At 36.0% G+C, this 20103-nt stretch overlaps 3 protein-coding genes across 5 annotated transcripts in view; all 3 read right to left on the bottom strand.

Moving 5' to 3' along the window:
- Positions 1 to 20103, bottom strand: part of LOC142344571 (putative H/ACA ribonucleoprotein complex subunit 4) — a 556150-nt gene that overhangs the window by 34420 nt on the left and 501627 nt on the right. For both annotated transcript variants that reach the window (XM_075396347.1, XM_075396348.1), the window contains exons 2-6: positions 2247 to 2364; positions 1880 to 1966; positions 1521 to 1661; positions 1076 to 1276; positions 362 to 616 (exon numbers count right to left, since the gene is read on the bottom strand). In XM_075396347.1, the coding sequence (XP_075252462.1) occupies positions 362 to 616; positions 1076 to 1276; positions 1521 to 1661; positions 1880 to 1966; positions 2247 to 2354 (792 nt within the window). In that variant the 5' untranslated portion in view covers positions 2355 to 2364. The remainder of the gene's footprint in view (positions 1 to 361; positions 617 to 1075; positions 1277 to 1520; positions 1662 to 1879; positions 1967 to 2246; positions 2365 to 20103) is intronic.
- Positions 2914 to 5114, bottom strand: LOC142344572 (protoporphyrinogen oxidase-like). The gene has a single exon (XM_075396349.1). It carries the CDS (start codon positions 4481 to 4483, stop codon positions 3044 to 3046), a length of 1440 nt encoding a protein of 479 aa, XP_075252464.1. The 5' UTR covers positions 4484 to 5114; the 3' UTR covers positions 2914 to 3043.
- Positions 15124 to 17132, bottom strand: LOC142344567 (heterogeneous nuclear ribonucleoprotein K-like). 2 transcript variants are annotated; one of them, XM_075396342.1, is made up of 2 exons: positions 16002 to 17132; positions 15124 to 15728 (listed from the first exon to the last, which is right to left on the bottom strand). In XM_075396342.1, exons 1-2 carry the CDS (start codon positions 17128 to 17130, stop codon positions 15538 to 15540), a joined length of 1320 nt encoding a protein of 439 aa, XP_075252457.1. In that variant the 5' UTR covers positions 17131 to 17132; the 3' UTR covers positions 15124 to 15537. The 2 variants fall into 2 exon arrangements, with proteins under 2 accessions (XP_075252457.1, XP_075252456.1); XM_075396341.1 differs by having other exon boundaries at positions 15124 to 17132.

The following is a 20103-nucleotide window of genomic DNA, read 5'->3' as shown; positions in this document are numbered from 1 at the left end:
AACTTTTAAGACAAAGGACCGCCCCCCTCGCACCCTGAAATTGTCTTGTCTCCTCGAAACAGTTTCGGTGAATCGAATACTTAGAGACTAGTAAGTCGTGAGGCTCTAAGAGAACTGCTCGGCCACTTAATGCCCTCCGAGCGCTACTTGTTTATCCCGTTTTGAGGCCGAAAAGTCAAATGTGTCAGGCGAAAAATCGTTCAAGCGAAAAATCGCAAAAAGACCACATGACTAATATAATTGCTACAAAGTTCGTTTGAGAGCAATTAATAATGACTAACAAAGTTGCCTTCAGAGCTCTTTCAAAAACCTCATTCACCCATCATAGAAACAGATTTCATAGGAACAGTTATAGATATACCTCATTCTGACTTCCACTCCTGACTCTTCGTAGCTCTTCCATGTGACCTCCAGTTCCACAGAGTAGACCCAAGTGGACACAGAGAGTCCGGATGTAGCTGCCAGCCTCACAGTCGAACCAAATGACTGCCATCTGAGTCTGAGGATTGTATTCGAGCAGTTTGGATTGGTACACTGTGCGCACTCTGAGCTGTCGCTTCACTGCAGCAATCAGAGGAGGTCGTTGGAACAGAGGACCTTTCAGAGTTTCTATCGCCTAAAAAAACTTGGACGTTGAATTATGTCATTTTTCATAGTTTAATTCGCGAGTATCTTAGATTCCGGTACTGTTATTATCGATATCAACAAACAAGTAGGCGAAAATATGTCTGCTACAATAATTGCCCTTTAAGCGTAAATTTTTGACTGCTCAGCTGCTTCGATATATCGTAAACTGGCAACAGAGACTCATCATGATAGTTAAAAATTTGACTTTTTCATCCTTTTTTTATTTCGACAATTTTCCCTTATATATATGGATATTTTTGCCATGGAAAATGGACCCAGTCGGAACATTCAAGTGATGCTAGAGCAAAAGAGCGAAGCATGTGAACAACAGACGCGCATTAAACGTTTGCATGTAAAAGCAAATAGTGTGCTGTCAATTGCTCACAATTACAAAGCATATCTAATTTTTGTCGTATTTTCCAGAAGTGAAACTTTTGTTACTCCTCACCCTAGTGAGTTTTTTCTGGTCTGACAGGACCTCGTGCAACTTAAGCACGGCCACATACTCTTTGCCAGCACTCTGCTGACTCTTGACCAGTCTGGTGGCTCTCTGGATACACACAATGAGACAGCCAGTCACTTTGGGGTCTAAAGTGCCAGAGTGTCCAGTCTTGTCTACTCGCAAGATTCTCTTGATCCACGCCACCACCTACACAATTCACGGCTATCAATATACAGAGATTACTTAACCGTTACATGCAGGCTCTACATAGAAGGCCAAAATATTTTGAGGCTACGATTTGAACAAATGTGTCCTTATAACATATTCCAAAACTTGACAAACTTCAGGTTCTACATAGCATAAAAATGGCAATTTTTATTTCGTATCATTCTTTTGATTTCTTTGTTCATGAACACTGTATAAATTCCAACTTGATTTTAAGGATATTGACCTCATGTGAGGATGGGTTAGATGGTTTGTCTAGGTTGATGAATCCACTTCTAATGTACTCTGCCACTGTCCGTCTGTGTGGAGTGCAGCCACTGGGCAGGGGAGTGTAGTGAGACGTACGTACGTTTAGCCTGTCGTAGTTCTAAACATATCAAAATTTTTACAATTCATGCCAGATATGGCCAGTTTCAGGAACTTAAATGTAAATACTCATTGTTCAAAATGATTTTTTTAAAAAAAAACACAAAATAAGTAACACAGTTGCCTAAAATAGATAGAGATTGAGCATGATACAAGGAGAAACTTCTATCTTAACAAATAGGAAGTGTTGCGACCTATAGAGAAAAACCCGATGCGCACCTTAAGAAGAAGAGGCCAGTCTTTCGTGTTGAGTTTGGCAGGATCTGAATCAGGAGGAATCATGAAACTCAATTCACGCTGCAACAACTGAAATACACAAAATATTTCCAGACCTTTATGTTAAGTCTTTCCCGTTGCAAATTGCTGTTGCAACTAGAAAAATTAATTTAAAAAAAACAGGTCAAAACAATTTGTACTTCCAAACAGTTGGCACCAGTTTTATAGTTATATCAGAGAATTTAATTAGGTACAAAATCTAAGTTTACCACTATATGGATTTTTCCGAAGAAAACTGACCCCCCATCAAAAAGGATTTTTATTAGCCAATAGTTAACATTGAGATGTTTATTAATAATAAGGAACTAACTGCAATGTTTTCATCCACAATTCCTTCCGATTTCCGCTTCCGTTTCTTTGCTTTCTTGGGCGAAGTGTCAACATTGTCATCAGGCTCAGCTACCTCAGAAATAGCCATGTCAAATCTACAAATCACCAAATCCCGCATCAATTACTCATGCACAAAAATTCTACTCCCAACAGTTGTTGCCCGCGAGCCAAGCGACATACATCTACGATTTCACTGGCCATGTGAAGTATCGAGTATCAACCGACGGCTGTAAGATGGCTCAGCACGTTAAGTTACGACCACCTACGACTTAGAAAAAATATCAAACTGCGATTCAACTATTTTCTCAGTCTTGGTATATCAAGACCCTCAATAGTAAGGCATGGTCCAGTTGCTCTCTATTGAAGTAATGTTTGTGAAATTGTCCCAATGACTCGAAAAATTGGAAACAAAATTTCACTTTTTGAACGTCCAGCTTGTATCATATTCCAATGCTATCATTCTTTCCGCCAATCCAACATTTGATTATTCGCACATCAATTCGGGTACATCAATTTTTATAGCTTTCTTACGTACAACCTCGACTTCCTGTCAAACTTTTTGCCTAAAATACTAACTTTTCCCAAAGGTACGCACGGGGCAGGTAAGCCAAACACCGTTGACCTGTCTCCTCCGGGTGTGAGTAAAAAAACTTCTGCGACATTAATTTTGTGAGTAAAAAGGCGATCAACTAGTTGTTGAAAAATTTCGGAAATAATTCTGCTATAAATGAAATTGAAGATATGGCCAAGTATTAACTCATCATTAGCATGTTTTCTTTATTTATTTGAAGCGCAAATATCAACAGATGTCCTGTACGCATTCAATGCACAATCGACTAAACCTGGCGGGTGAAACAGAGGACCCACAAAATGAACACCTGAAAAGTTTTTCTTGAATTGTGAAACAATACGAGAGTGGCCTACTGCATACTGGGGTATGCAATTCCAGTTAACATTAACATTCGCGAAATTTGGCTCGTCTTCAACTTTTAAATGTTTCCGAAAATCTCGCAAAGCCGTGTTCAAGTAATGTTCATCATCATAACTATTGCCACAATTGTTTATCATTACTGAAAATCGGGAGTTATCTTTAGCCCCGTTGTTCACTTCAGGAAACGAAAAGCTATCGAAAGTTACACCAATTATGTTTGACTTCTGAACGTATGGAACTAAGTAGCCAAAAGCCCTCGGTATATGTTCGACACTTTTAGTCGGGAATTCAAAATTAACAACTGCTACGCTAGCATGCTTCACTTGATTTATATAATTGAAAGCAGTCGCTTCGTTCGCCTTTAAGGGTTCGAATAATTGTTTGAGCTCTGTATTTGGTAATGTACAGATAATGTTATCGCAATTGATTTCTTCGTTACAATCCAAAAAGATTCGAAATTTCGTTGAACTTCCTGTCTTTTTGCGTTCCTCAATAGCAACACATTTACTTTCAAATTTGATCTCAGCCTCATCTTCGTTTTTCAACCTTGAAGCAATTGTTCGGGGAATTATTTCAATACCCGACTTCATAGAAAACATTCTCGCTTTTTCCAACTTTAATTTGTCAGCAAGGTTACTTTCGAGCACAAACTCGGGATTCTTTGACCTCGCTTTCTGAATCCTCATCATTCCAAGAACAAACGATTGACTAAATGAAAGAGCGAGCACAAAATCTGGGAAGCAAGATTTCACGCTTAACTGACGGATATCTCCAGCGTATATGCCTCTAACCACAGCACTGAACGCAACATCCGCAATTTCAGATCCAAATTGCTTCAACACAAAATTATAAATCGTATCATCGTAATTCGGATCATTTGAAACTTCATTTTTATAAGCTCTCTTCAAATGTTTCAACATGTAGAAAGCCATTGGATGATTGAAGGGTCCCTTAAGCCACGGTTTTGTTTCGATCTTTTGTAACGTGTCATTGACGTACAAATATCTGTCATAAGCAGCACTGGACGGGGTAACAACATCCTTCTCCAGTCCCAAGTCACTTATCAGATTCAAGATCAATCTTGCATTGTAAACATTGCGAATAGATCTAGGACCCACTTCGTGTATAGCGCCTGATGGACTTCGAAATGATTTTAACCATCCACCAACACGGCTAGTGGCCTCAATAACCGTAACCCTAGTTTGCGGTTGTAAAGCTTTTATAAAGTGGGCACAACAGAGGCCTGTGAAACCAGCACCCAATATAACGCAATGCTTCTGCCTCATTTGCAGCTACCTCAACTCTTCGGTCCAGGGAAATCTCCAGATTCTGATTAGATTAACGCATAATAGACTGAAATATTAATAAATAGTTTTGCATGTGATAACTTCTCGATAAGGTGCAAGTGTTTCGACCACAGATGAAGTATTTAAATTTCTGAAAAATATTACGTCAAGAGAAGCCGCCACCATGTATCTCACTACCCCTGATAAATTTTGAATATGTAACAAAACTGGAGGCTCGGTAATGTGCATTTGCACAATGTTTTGACTCTTTTCGTCCACTAAATTCAAGAACAATTTCTCCACACAGAGCAGGAAAGTTAAATTTCTGAAGTAAAAAATGGTAGTTAAGCTGAACCGCCAATTGAGATAGTACATCAGATAATCTAGTACATCAGATTAAATTTATTTGAACTTTGAGACTTTTCAGAGCAAAAAAGCACAAAACTAAATATTTTGATAGCTGCCAAGCTACAAGCTTATCTAATACTCATTAGATGGCTCGATTTTTCTGAAAACCAAAAAAGATCTCTGACTTTTTCTTGCAGTTTTCACCTCCAAAACAGTGATAAGCAATTGATGAAACATGAGCTGAACAATGCCTACATTTAGGCAGACACTGGAGTTTCCGCACAGTTAAAATGCACAATATTTGAATTTTAAAAATCAAATGCTTTCGTTCATAAATAACAAGGATGCTCGTTGATTGCCGACCCGAGCTCATCTACATTTTTGACTTAATTGTCAACCTAATGATGAGATCATTAAAAATAGATATTTGAGTTTAATAAAATCGTTACAAAGCCGAACTACTAATTGAATTGCATAATAACATGCCTCATTACAGCGTTCACAAGATCTGCCAATAGAAAGACTACGAGAAAAAAAACGCCAAAATAAGCAAAAACAAAAATTTTTCAGCGAATGTGCTGAAAGAAAAGAAAAAGAAACACAAATATTGACCACTCACAAAATTTCATGAAAACGCATATTGTCCAACAAACAAAACATGAGTTACAACATGAAATCAATGAAAAAATAATTTTTTAATTACAAGAAATTGGATGGAACCTCTCAATGATAATATATTACAAGCTGACGAAAAGAAAAACTGAAAAGTATAAAAATTGTTTGAGAACGAACAACATCGCAAACTTTAATAATATTCACTATAAATTGAGAACATTGAGCAACATCATTTATTCAATCCTCAAATAGAAGCCTATGAGACCATTCAGCATTTTACGACTACATGAAGAATTAAAAAGGCAAAAAAAGCAAATTCAAAAAAATGAGCGAGAGAAATGTCGAAGTCAATAAAAGAAATTTTTGGTAAACTTTTTTCTAATCTCAAGTAAAATTTTAGCAGCCATAGGATTCTTCTTTTCTTAACAATATGACTTCAAAACATCAACAAGTATGAACAAGTATAATAAAACCACGAATTTTTTGAGAAAACCCGTTATATCAACAACGTTAAACTCAATAGCTTTCAACAGATAAAAAAGAAGCTAAATCATGCCTCATTAAGAAGGCAAGGATGTTTGTCAATCATAAGTCATCAAAAGAACATCACAATAAGTCTTATGATTATGAAAACAACATCAAATACATAAAGAATTCAAAAATTCAGAAAAGTGCAAGAAAGTTTCGAAGCCATTTAAACCATATGCGTTTCTCTAAAATCTTTATCTATGATCCATTGGACTTCTTCTTTAAGCCAATGGGAACTATCAATATTAGGATAAAGAGATAAGATTTCAAAAGGAATCAAAATTGCAGAAAAAATCCGAAAAACTTTTTGAAATTATGAAAACTCATGTCATCGAAGTCATAAAACCATTAGTTAGCAGAAAAACCGCTTACCAGATTGTTTTAATTGCAATTAAAAGGAAGGGCGTCCTGTCGTTACTGAGACTGACTTAACGTTCATGAAGTTTGATAATGGTTATTGTCCAAAAAAGTCTTAACAGCTATTAAATTCAATAGCTCTCAACAGAAGTCAGTAAATACGCAAAGTTATGCCTCAATAGGGAGATAAGGATGTTGGTCATTCTTATGTCCTCAATAGGACATCACAGTAGGTCTTATGATTATGAAAGCAACAACAAAAGCAGGCAAAAGCCAAAAATTCAGTACAAAACTGCAAGAAAGTGAAGAAGCCATTTAAACCTAAATTTTGCTCTGAAAACTTTACCTATGACGCATTGAACGCCGTCTCTGAGCCACTGCGAACCATCAATATTAGTATAATGTAATAAAATTTCAAAATGAACCAAAATTGCAAAAAAAATATCCAAAAGTTAAAAAAAATATATGCAAACTCGTGGCATCGAAGTCATAAAACAAATAGTTAGAAGATAAAACCGCTTACGAGATTAATTTTAAATCAGTAAAATCTCAAAAAAATCAAAAATTCATCCAAAAATTTTGAAAACTCTGAGTCGAAGACAAAAAAACATCAGCGATGCCTTGAAAACGAATTTTTTGTTCATTAGGTATCATTTGACTGTAAATGAGGTTTGTCATTAATGAAACCTCGATATGAAAATGACAAATCTCTAAGTGACTAAAAAATAATAATAAACAGAAAAAGTTTTCTCAAAAACAGCTCTCAAATTGAAGTTGAGTTTTTTTTTTTAGTAAACTTCCTCACAAGACCAGAACTAGCCTTTTTATCGGTCTACTGGTTACAGAAAACTGTTGCCTTTTGTAGCATGAAATGTAATTTTGAAACATTTTTTATAAAAAGCCTTAATTTGAACAAAAATTAAACTAAATTGAACAAAATCATGCAAAAAATCTACGCTGAACGAGCTTTTTAATGACGCCACTCATGTTTCTCTACGATGAATATATCGATCAGCCAAAATTGTCCAAACAAAAAAAACCCATTTGAGTATATAGTTCATCCTCCCACAAGTGGGGTCGGAACAAGATATCCCTGTTAAGCACTAGTGAGAACTGATATTTTTAATTTTAAAAAAACTTAGATATTATAATTACACAGATAAGACACAAAAATCAATCTCTTAAATTCATTTGACGTGGAAAAAAACTGCTTTTTCAAAAATTGAGAGCATTTTGTTTATCTTGTATTCCAAGACTAGCATTTTTGCTCAACTAGTGTATTTTTGAAGATACTATTCATACGGGAAAATATTTGGTCCCGAGACCGGCAGATTTTGGTATGGTGGTAAAGTTTTGGGCGAAAAATAATTGGAAGTATTTGCTAGTGTGGTTATCTCACTCGCTCTCTAAAAACAGAATTCAACTAACCTGTCTCGGTCAGAAGATAGGTAACATATCAGTTTTTTTACGTCGTTTTTGTTCTAGAAGAATACAGTGAATCCCTGATTTTTTTTGCACAAAAACCGAATTGTAAGTCATTCCGAGTGAAATTGCTAAAATATGGTAAAACTTACTCTGTTATAAGACTTTTGAAGAATGACTTTTGAACATCAGATATGATATTAAGACGAACATAACCGCAAAACTGGATTTTATTTTATCTTGTGAATATGAAAGTATTTTATTTTAAAGCAGAAAACAGAAGTAACATTTTGATTTTTCTAGCTTTAAGTAGCTTTGGAACGCTGTGACAGCCTTGATGCGCTATATACGGAAAATATCAAGCCTGAGGGTTATATAAAAAATTTTTTTCTATACCAACAAGATAACTCCATTTTAGACTTAGTGTATTTTTTGAAACTCATAGCTAAAAAAGAAAAAGGTCCATCGACCTTTGTTTTGAGATATTTTGGCAAAGCTATACAAAAAAAGGTTTTGCGGGAAATTACTAAAAGCAGAGAAAGTTAGAAGATTTTCGCAACCATTATTTTGCTTCTATTCCACTAGTCTATGGCCCGAACAAAATTTTGTCACCCTGACTTTAATGAGTTCCCCCCCAAAAAAATCGGAAACTAAAGAAGCTAACAAACTTTAAAACTGCTTTTTTGCAATAAAAAATTCAAACTCTGATCTGTGGAAGGCACAATTTGCAAAATTTCTCTGCTTTTTACGACAAATTCTTTCAACTTTGCTGCAAGAAAGGTATATTAAACATTTTCCAAATAGAAAAAAAATCGCTCCATCGACCATTGGATTTGAGTTGGGGCGAAGTTATTGTTTTCTTTCCGATCCAATGACACTACTAGACTGTCATATATGCAAACTCGTGGCATCGAAGTCATAAAACAAATAGTTAGAAGATAAAACCGCTTACGAGATTAATTTTAAATCAGTAAAATCTCAAAAAGAAAATCAAAAATTCATCTTAAAATTTTGAAAACTCTGAGTCGAAGACAAAAAAACATCAGCGATGCCTTGAAAACGAATTTTTTGTTCATTAGGTATCATTTGACTGTAAATGAGGTTTGTCATTAATGAAACCTCGATATGAAAATGACAAATCTCTAAGTGACTAAAAAATAATAATAAACAGAAAAAGTTTTCTCAAAAACAGCTCTCAAATTGAAGTTGAGTTTTTTTATAGTAAACTTCCTCACAAGACCAGAACTAGCCTTTTTATCGGTCTACTGGTTACAGAAAATTAATGCCTTTTGTAGCATGAAATGTAATTTTGAAATAAAATTTTTTATAAAAAAGCCTTAATTTGAACAAAAATTACACTAAATTGAACAAAAACATGCAAAAAATCTACGCTGAACGAGCTTTTTAATGATGCCACTCATGTTTCTCTACGATGAATATATCGATCGGCCAAAATTGTCCGAACAAAAAAACCCATTTGAGTATATAGTTCATCCTCCCACAAGTGGGGTCGCAACAAGATGTCCCTGATAAGCACCAGTGAGAACTGATATTTTTAATTTGAAAAAAACTTAGATATTATAATTACACAGATAAGACACAAAAATCAATCTCTTAAATTCATTTTACGTGAAAAAAAACTGCTTTTTCAAAAATTGTTTCAAAAAAATATTAACGTTTTGTGGAAGGAACCGGTGAAAGTTCAATTACTTGATTTTTCTAAAAATAAATTGCTACCGTACGCTGTGATACACTTGCGTGATTTGCTGTAATACTTAGGAAAGATATCAAGCATCGAGGCGATAAAAATTTGAGAGCATTTTGTTTATCTTGTATTCCAAGACTAGCATTTTTGCTCTACTAGTGTATTTTTGAAGATACTATTCATAAGGGAAAATATTTGGTCCCGAGACCGGTAGATTTTGGTATGGTGGTAAAGTTTTGGGTGAAAAATAATTGGAAGTATTTGCTAGTGTGGTTATCTCACTCGCTCTCTAAAAACAGAATTCAACTAACCTGTCTCGGTCAGAAGATAGGTAACATATCAGTTTTTTTACGTCGTTTTTGTTCTAGAAGAATACAGTGAATCCCTGATTTTTTTTGCACAAAAACCGAATTGTAAGTCATTCCGAGTGAAATTGCTAAAATATGGTAAAACTTACTCTGTTATAAGACTTTTGAAGAATGACTTTTGAACATCAGATATGATATTAAGACGAACATAACCGCAAAACTGGATTTTATTTTATCTTGTGAATATGAAAGTATTTTATTTTAAAGCAGAAAACAGAAGTAACATTTTGATTTTTCTAGCTTTAAGTAGCTTTGGAACGCTGTGACAGCCTTGATGCGCTATATACGGAAAATATCAAGCCTGAGGGTTATATAAAAAATTTTTTTCTATACCAACAAGATAACTCCATTTTAGACTTAGTGTATTTTTTGAAACTCATAGCTAAAAAAGAAAAAGGTCCATCGACCTTTGTTTTGAGATATTTTGGCAAAGCTATACAAAAAAAGGTTTTGCGGGAAATTACTAAAAGCAGAGAAAGTTAGAAGATTTTCGCAACCATTATTTTGCTTCTATTCCACTAGTCTATGGCCCGAACAAAATTTTGTCACCCTGACTTTAATGAGTTCCCCCCCAAAAAAATCGGAAACTAAAGAAGCTAACAAACTTTAAAACTGCTTTTTTGCAATAAAAAATTCAAACTCTGATCTGTGGAAGGCACAATTTGCAAAATTTCTCTGCTTTTTACGACAAATTCTTTCAACTTTGCTGCAAGAAAGGTATATTAAACATTTTCCAAATAGAAAAAAAATCGCTCCATCGACCATTGGATTTGAGTTGGGGCGAAGTTATTGTTTTCTTTCCGATCCACTGACATTACTAGACTGACATATCTAGTCCAAAGACATAACTACAAAAAATTGGTCCTCCTAGTTCTAAAAAAATGATTAACTTTTGATGACAAAAACAAAACACCATCGTGTCACCGAATGGGAATTCGCAATTCGGCCCTAAAAATACTAACCGGTATCACAGGAATATTCTTATCAAGGGGCTTCAATTGATTTTATGAGAGCTCATAAAAGCTACTAGAGTAAGATCTCAAGGGAAAAAAAGGAAAATAATTTTATCGCACTTCTATTTGACTTCTAGTATAAAGCTGCCGCAACTTCATCCCAGCTGCTTAAAAATCACAATGAGAGAGCAATATAGATTCCGGATACACGATGAACTAAAGCGTAATAAAAGTCACTCGAAGTCAAAACGATCGCGCTATAATTTTGCATGAACAGACACGGATACTACAATTCCTCAAAATTTCACTAAAAGCGTACTTATTTTTTCTAGCTCCGAAAAATCTTTTTTTCCCACTCTCTTTAACCATTACTTTTTCAGTATTTACTAGGTGAGAAAAATATTTTACAAAATTTGTACAAAAAACAACAGACCATGAAATGCAAAAAGAACAAACAGCCGGCACATTGCGGTAGAATAGTCACCGTTGACCCACTTGACGCATATTAAAATTGAAACAAAAAAACACGAAATTGACATATTTTTCGAAGTGTCAAAAAAGTGTTCTAAATTGGTGTGCAAACTCCGCAATTCGGTTAGATTCTAAAATTATATTTAATTCAGCTTCTAAACTGAAGGCCAAGCTTAATACTAATGCCAGCTAGCAACCACTTAAATGAACTCTGATAATCTAATGCACTATGACTTCATGACACGGCTTTATACTTTTATCGCGTTTCTTTCGACATTAACCGTATTCATTTACGTTACGTAATGTAGTGAATACGGTTAAACTCGTGGTGAAAGAATTTAAATCCATTGGGTTGAAACAGTGAGAAAGTCAGAAATTAAGCGAGAAACTTGTGACTTATGTAAAACGAAAAACGTCAACAAAAGGTACAGTGAATTGAAAAAAAAGATAGCAGGACAAGTACTAAAACAATTCAAAGAATTTTCATTGACTAAACAAAAAACTAGACCTAGAATGGACTATGAATGGATTGGAAAACCCATTTAGAAAACCCGATGAAAAATTCATTAAAAAAACAGTAAAATCGAAGTCAAATTGCCGCATGCGAACAAAAAATCGCAAGCTAGAAAGCGGATCAAACACCTTTTCTCACTCTGTCTTAAAATTAGAATTTTTTGCTCCACTTCCTGTTTCGGCGTGACCAAAATCATCACGTCAATGTGACTTCAAAAATCATGAACATGTGTAAACAGAACCCGCGCCCAGATACAGCACCCCAATACAATTCAAATTCTTTGAATTGTAAAAAAGAGCCTAATTAAGAGCCGCTGAGAAGCTGCCGGCCGCTAATAATAACTGTATTAAAGATTGAAAATGAAGTACCCTTGACACAACACTTATCTCAAATTTCAGACACAATAAAATTGAAATTGTTAAGGCTCCACTGCCACTTAACTTGACTTGTAGAACGTCAAGAGAAAGATTAAAATAATCTGTCAGAACAAAAATAACGAAAAATTGGAAGACCCCCTCAAACTATGTACACTAAATTGTATTCAGTCGTTTTTGGTCGATAATACAAAATCTAACACTTGTGGTCAAACCTGACACAAGAAACTAAGAAATTGATGCCTGGGGAAAAATGCCAGGCTAATAACTTTAATCACATAGACGGTGAAAATGTCCCTTTTAAAAAATTACACTTTGGCTCTCCTTACAAAACGCGAATTTAAAAATTTTCCGATTTATTTTTAACAGCAAAAACAGAATTTTATCAGGGTATTAAATATTACAGCAATATTTTGTGAGATTTGAAGTGTTTGAAATTTTTGAAGAATTAAGTAGTCAACTCCTAATTGGTTATTTTTAGAATAGATCGAAACTTATAGCAAGTTTCATAAATCCCATTTTTTTGCAAATGATGGAGAGACGAAGCCCTACAAAAAGTATAAAATGATGACATTCAGAGTCAGTTAAATTGTTAATTAATAACAACTTAATTAATTCGTTACTTCAGTAGTTGAAATGCTGAAATTGGGCAAACAACTTTTTTCGAACTCTTCGATGAATACTTTTCCACTAGTTTGATGCGACGAAAAGTAGCCACTGGGCAAAAACAAAGATGCTAAGATTAAAATATAAATCTTACGCGATTTTCGAGAAATCTTAAATTAGACTTTTCAATTGATATAGACAACTTACTTCAAGGACCAACACAACTCGGTTTTAAAAGAAGTAATGAACTAAAATGGAGACACAGAATCGCCATTTGCAGCAAAAAAAACAAATTCACACGTCAAAAAAAGTTCAGTTCAGAAAGACGCATACGGACAACAGGTAACCGAAACTTTGCAAAATAAAACTTTTTCTTCAGGACACTTGATGCCGCACCTTTCACGGGAAATAATTAAATTGCTTGCTAACGTTTCATTCAATTGTCATATGTTTCAGCAATTTTAGTTTATATTCAGATAACTGCAGAAAACAAATTTTACCAAAATCAAAACAAAAATCATTTCAAAATCATATCAGAGGTCGTCTTATTCATCTCAACATTTTGCTACTGCAAACTATTAATCTACAAGCATCAAAATTTTGGACTGAGTTAGATTAATCCAGAACTATTAAATTTTCGTTCCATATCTGCCTCCAAGATATGAAGCGCAAGACGAAGAACGTAATTCAAAAACAAGTTAACCTGATTTGAAACAACTACGCTGGACAATAATCAATTACAAGACAGATGTGACTTGGCAAATCATTTGAAACGTGACCTTGTTCGCTAATTGTCTGTTAGTTTTTCACTAGCTTCATTTTTGTGCTTGAGATTCTAAGCGCTACATAAGTTAATGTCGGAAATTTTCGAAACAAAAACATCTTTTAATTGAAATGGTCGAGACTCATACAGAGTATCACAAAGTACTGTTCTTTCATCCATTAGTTTCTTTTCACTTTCTCTAAAAAAATTCGACATTTCAATTCGGAGTCGCAAAGCTGATTGAAATAAAAAAAACTACAAAAACTAGAATATTTTGAGTTTTGTTCACAATTAGCAACTGCTAAGAAACTCAAAATCCCGTCAGCTCACTACCAAACTTGACTGAACGGAACTTCTATTAGAACTTGAAATTTAACGAGAAATCCTGTACAGAAATTATATTAAGCAGCTTAATATACTATTTCGAGATAAATATTATTCTACTCCAACTTACCACGAACTTTCACCTAACTTTGGGCATTTTGCCATCTGGAAAGTAGCCCTCCTGAAAATACGCTTCAACATGAAAACCATTTTAAATATGCAACTAACAGGACAAAAATGACAGACACTCACGGAGCCCAACAGAATGTAAATTTACATATATCAAAACAAAATGCGCATTCTTTAAGTTTTCTTATAGGTGATAATTTTGGCTATTCCCAGCTTTTTGTTTCGTTATTTCATAAAGAATGGTTGTTCAATGATCGATGGCAGAACATAAAAGTCGCCACTTGGATTCGCAACTGATTTTTCGCAGGAACCAAACTCATTTCTTGCCTGCTAAGCATTTCCGACACTTTTCTGGAACTGATCATCTACTTTATTGTCTTATTGATCTCATTTATCAAATGACTCAAAGAACACCTAACATTTCCAACTGTTTCCTTTTAAACAGTTTAAGTTGAATATTTAACTCTCATAAAGGCGTCAAAACGTTTCTTATTCATTGCGTTATCTTATTTAATTGCAATTCTTATGTAATTGCGAATCTTTTTCACCAAGTTGTCTTTATTCGTTTCCAAGAGTATTATAAAGGACTTAGATTTCATGAGATTTCTGGTATATCAGATTCTAACCCCACTTTTAAACTGTAAGCTTATACATCCATCCTCAGTTTTCGAAGGAAAGTCATTATTTTTCCCGTGCTTTGATATCTTTCAGCTAGGATCATAAGTTTAGAGAGTGTTACTAGCATGCTCGTTGCCTTATGATACGACGAAATGGATACCTTAACAAACGCGTCACTCGAGCTTGACAAGCCCGAGCTGATGCATAGGGTTGAAAAAAGTGGTCATACGGCGGAGAACGTTTATTTTAACTTAAATATTTGCTCAAAAGTTAACTCGATTGTGGTAGGTGAGATCACGATTGGTCTGATCGGGCTTTGTTAATTTTCATTTTCTAAAAGTTCTTTTAAAAAACTTTCCTGCATTTTAGCTGGGGTGGGGATTTACTGTCAAGAGCATGCTTAGAGAGTCATCTTGTTTAAACGCAAACAGTCAATAGTTAGGCTGGGTTTCCAATAATTCTTTAGTATCTTAGCAAAGATTGTGATTACATTGGCAACTGGTATTATAAACAAAGCAGCTATCAGACTAATATGGAGAGGGGTATTAAGGAATCGTTTTGAATTATACGGGTTAAGCTGGTATATTTCAAATAATTACTCTGTCCATTTTGACCATACAAATCAACTTAAACGAAAATTCTTAACGAGTACTGGCATCGTCGTCAATTTCCAAGACAAAGAGCCAAACAGATTTAGTCTTTGAGACTGCATGCAGATTATCGGTCCAATAATAATCACAAGAGTGGGCGGGTGGGTGGAAGGGTAGCTGTAAAAGTGAGGGGTTGCATTCGATTCGTCGGTTTGGGTTGGGCTGGTTAGGTTAGGTGGGTAGTCTTTCCTCTTCATGTACGGGGGTTGGTTTGGAGTAAATAAATATCAATCTTTTCCATGAGAGTGTGGAATGGAGTAAATGAGTCAATCAAAACCAGAGTAACCCATAACCGCCCACTGGTAATCTTTAGTATCCTCCGTATGCGGACATGCCATTCATCGATTGTTGGGGGGCTCCATAATTATAACTCCCAGGAGGGGCTTGTACAGTGCCGTAACCAGCCAGGGCTGTTTGCGCAGTCACGTAAGGCGACTGAGTAACTTGAGCTCCGCTACTTGCCATAGCAAACGGTGTCATACTTGTCATAACGGGCGGGGCTGTAGCAGGGGTGGAACCAGGGGCGGGGGTAAAGTAAGTGGCTTGGGTTTGAGCTTGGTTACCCATTGCTCCCGGAACAGGGGTGGCATAATAAGAAGCAAATCCGTAGCTATTTGAAACAGGAGGGGTGCTCTGATAACTTTGAAAATCATTACCACCAGAGCTGTCATCACCATTACGGCCACCACTGGAACTAGTAGAACTCCCTCTTCCAGCGCCAGTACCCGATTGGTATCCACCCCGACCACCACCACGAGATCCCTGATAGCTACCTCGTGATGTTCCACCACGTCCGCCTCTGCTACCACGGCTTCCACCTCCGCGACTACCTCCTGCGCTGCCTCGGCCCCCGCGGTCAGCGCGATCTTCGTTCACAAATTGTTCGATCAAGAACTTAGCGTATTCAATCTGACTATCAGTGCCAGTTATTTGGACGTTTCGCGTAGCGCCATCATCTTTGGAGTCCTCAATTCTCACCTCAGCTCGACTTCGTTGACGCACCACGTTGATGTTGCGACCTCCGGTACCAATAATAGCCCCAGCGTTTTCAGAACTGACTGTTAAAGTTGCCGTATTAACTGGACCAGGCATATCCTCGAAAAATACGGGCTGCCGAGTACCATGGAACTGTCGGTAGTCTTCGTAATTAATATCATCACTATATCCTCGGAAGTTAAAGCCAGGTCCTGGAGGCGGCGGCGCTCGAAATGCACCATCGTTCAAATCCGCATTGTTAAGTGGATCGTACTGGATAAGTCGCCGTGGGCCTGGTTTGTTTGGATTATGCCTCGACTTGATCTCAGGAAGTTCCAGCAAATATAGTACATACATGACACACGATACTACCACAGATATAGTGCCGTCAATCTTGAACACTCTTTCAGTGCTACCAGGACAACAGTCCTCGTAGATTTTAATGTCAGAGCTGTTTCGCTCTCGGATCTCCTTGATACGTTCCCCTTTGTAGCCAATTAAACCTCCGACAAAGGGAGTGTGAATCAGCATTCTACACTCAACTTTTGTATCCTCAGTACCTTCGGAAGCTGTTTCGCCTTGGATTAGATGGAAACAGTCAAACAGGCAGTCTCCAATGTTTTTGATGCAGCCTCTAACTTGCATAATTCGTTCCACTGACATCGAATTCGGAAGCGAAATCTGCAGATTATACTCGTCTCTCATTCTTCTTACATTGGCACCTCCTTTTCCAATAATCGCACCTGCGTCGCCCGTCTTCATTAGACATCTAAGCTGTGTTTCAATCTCGGTGTCAAAATCAATGCCATGAAAAGATTTCTCTTCGGACTTGAACTTCTTTCGAGAGGTCTCATCCTCGTGAGGGGCAGTCCCACTAGTGAAATCTTCCACCGATCTCTTCACGTTTCCCGAAAAGCTCTCAGACATTATCACCTTGAAAAAATCCAACACTGAAATTTTGATGTATTAAAACAGAGGGCGTATGATTTCAAAAAAGGATTACACTTCTTTTGCAATTGAGATATATCCGTTAATACGAAAGTTCAATTCAAAAATTTAGACAAAAACTTTCTAGCTCCTAAAAAGTAGATTCACTTAAGACGCGAACATTATAGCGCACATTAAAAGAGCCAAAGGTTTTTAAAATTCGGAGCATGTTTTGAAAAAAAAATCGATCTAACTTTCACCAGAATGTTGATGCAACAGAAATCAAATTTCGAACTCAACTCGGCTAAAGATTAAGGCAGATAATTATAAAGCTGAGGTCTTTTGATATTTCTTTTACACGTGTTGACTTGTATTGTATTTATTATCTCACTAACACTTCCACTAACTTCCATGTTTTAATAAGGAAACTAAATCATTATTTCATTTAAGGAAAACATTTAGAAAGCTCAATATAGCAAACCTTGATTTAATTCAGCAATATTAATTAGAACATAACCGACAAACGTCGGACGAATTGCCCTCAAAAGACAGGCGAGCGGTTGGCTTCGTCTGCAGCAAGTCGCGGTTTAGTGATGCCAGCTTTAGCTTAATTGAAGGAGCGTGAGGTGATGGTAATACACGATGACATCACGCCACATAACAGCGGCTGAAGAGTTCAGGAAAGAGAGCGAAAGATAGTTTGAGAGAAAAAACGTTACCAAGAAAGAGAAGGAAAGAAACCCCAACCGACACACACAGAGAGAGAGAGAGAGAGAGAGAGAGAGAGAGAGAGAGAGAGAGAGCACTAGGAATACTTTCCGCGATGGGATTTGACTCTGCAAGTTCTAGTTTTCTAGCCTTGTTAGCTTCCAGATTTCGCAGTGGAAAAAGCGTTCAAAACCATTTTTTGTTTCTGGAGTTATGTCAAGTAACCAATCTGCAAGACATAAAAAGTTTCTTTTGGCCAGTAATTATCGTTGAATTCAGAATAGGACAAAAGTATTTCTAAAAACAATTGCAAAATTTAACAAAAGCTTGCTAAAATTCGTAAAATTAATATCTTCAGCAAACTTTTATTTTCTTAAGAGACTATCCAGTATCCCCAATTCAAGCCTTAAATAGTTTCACTGGCTCATAAAAATCCACAAACTTGGAACACATGTGCCGTTAAAATGTTGATAACCATTCTATTAACACCTGAAACTACGCAGCAGCTTATTATTGAACCTTGGAGGTGGTCCATCGTGCCGAAAAATAATTCAAAAGTATTCAAAAAGTTTAAAGAACTTGAAAAAAATGCAAGTTTTTTAAAAAATGCTCAAATTTGTTATAATAAAAACTTGAAAAACAATCCTTACATCTAGAAATTATGCAGTAACCTAATATCAAACACTAGAGTAGGTTCCTTGGCTCTTGATGGTGGAGCAACCTAAAAAATTGGACAAACAATTTAAAATGAAAAATTGAAAGTTTTTAAAAAAAGCTAAAATTAGAGACGATAAAATGTTGAAAACCATTTCATTACCACTAGAAATTATGCACTAACCTATTATCAAACCCTAGAGGAGGTTCCTTGACAACTAAGGCCAAAAAACTCAAAAAATGACAAAAATCTTCAAAAGCTTGAAAAAAATTGTGAAAATTAGTATAAACTGCGCGTTTTTGTTTGGATTACCAAATTAAATAGCTCTCAAAAGAACTTGCCGTCTTGCAAAAGAACTTTAAACAGTCTCCATTTCAGACTGGTCCAACGAAAAATTTTAAAAATTACGAAAAAAGACGGAAAATTGCAACATTTGGGGCTCAAAAACTCATAAAAAAGATCTTTCAGCCTTAAACTATGGCCTTCTTAGTAGCTTCAGCACACTCAGCACTTATTAGACTACAAAACTCGGCTAAGGGAATCTGATGAAACTTAATGCCCGCTGGGCGCTACCTGTTATCCCGTTTTTAAGGACGAAAAGTCAAATGGGTCCGACGAACAATCGGTCACGAGAAAAATCGCTTAAAAAGAGAAAGAGTACTAATAAAATTGCTACAAACTTCGTTTGAGAGCAGTTTATAAAAACGCCGTCATCGTACTAGCAAGATATGTTTTTCAACTTGATTAGTTGAAATCAGACCATAGATTATTTGATGTTCTCCCAGAGCGAGCTCTAACTCAATGAAGCGGAGCTTCAAAATGAAAGGATTTTTGAATTGGTTGAGAAGCTTTCGATCCCGAGAAACACCATTATATTTGCAACTTCAAAAGAAATGTTTTATTTAGATTTACTTTTCGAGCACTGAACAGAAAAGACAGCTGGAAGAGTATCAAATTTTTGGAATGAGCAAACTACGTAAAGCCGGATTCTGCTCCTTAGACATGATACTTGCTCATAAGCTGATTTGAGGAAAGGCCTGAAAAATGAGTGAAGTTTTTTATTATTATTTATTATTATTATTATAGGTTTAGGCACCATTTAAATATTCAAAAGTGCTTCAAAATAAAACGATCAGAATAGAAGTTTTCAGTTTCTTCCTATAAGTAAGCTCATCTGGTATTGGCTTTAATTCAAATGGCAGTTTGTTCCATTCATGAGGAATTGCATGGCTGAAAGACCTTCCTTCCGAAGTTAGTTTTAGTGACCGAGATTTGAAGGTTGTAGATATACTGGCATCTTGTAAATTTATCATTGCGAGACACAAGAGAGCTAAGAATACCCCGGAACTCGTTGAGGATGATGAATTAGGCGATGACCAAAAAGCAAAATTTTGAACAACGCCCGTTTCTGCACAGGTAACCAATGTAGCTGCTTGATGAATATTGAAGTTGGTGTTCCGGGTGACAGTCGAAATTTCAGCCTGCATGCACAATTCATTGCCCGTTGTAACTTCCCATGAAGTAGAGCAGGTAATCCACAGTAAAGCGAATTGCTGTATTCAAGCCCCGAAATAATCATAACTCTTACCAACTCTATTAGGACATCGTTG

Source organism: Convolutriloba macropyga, chromosome 8 (genome assembly GCF_964194025.1).
Source record: "Convolutriloba macropyga chromosome 8, txConMacr16.3, whole genome shotgun sequence".
In the NCBI taxonomy this organism is placed as follows: domain Eukaryota; kingdom Metazoa; phylum Xenacoelomorpha; order Acoela; family Convolutidae; genus Convolutriloba; species Convolutriloba macropyga.
Note: the sequence above shows the minus strand (reverse complement) of the source record. Positions and strands in the feature narration are given on the sequence as shown.

What these genes read in the sequence shown, in the direction of transcription:
- LOC142344572 (XM_075396349.1), bottom strand. Translation starts at nt 4,483, where the DNA reads ATGAGGCAGAAGCATTGCGTTATATTGGGTGCTGGTTTCACAGGCCTC.
- LOC142344567 (XM_075396341.1), bottom strand. Translation starts at nt 17,130, where the DNA reads ATGTCTGAGAGCTTTTCGGGAAACGTGAAGAGATCGGTGGAAGATTTC.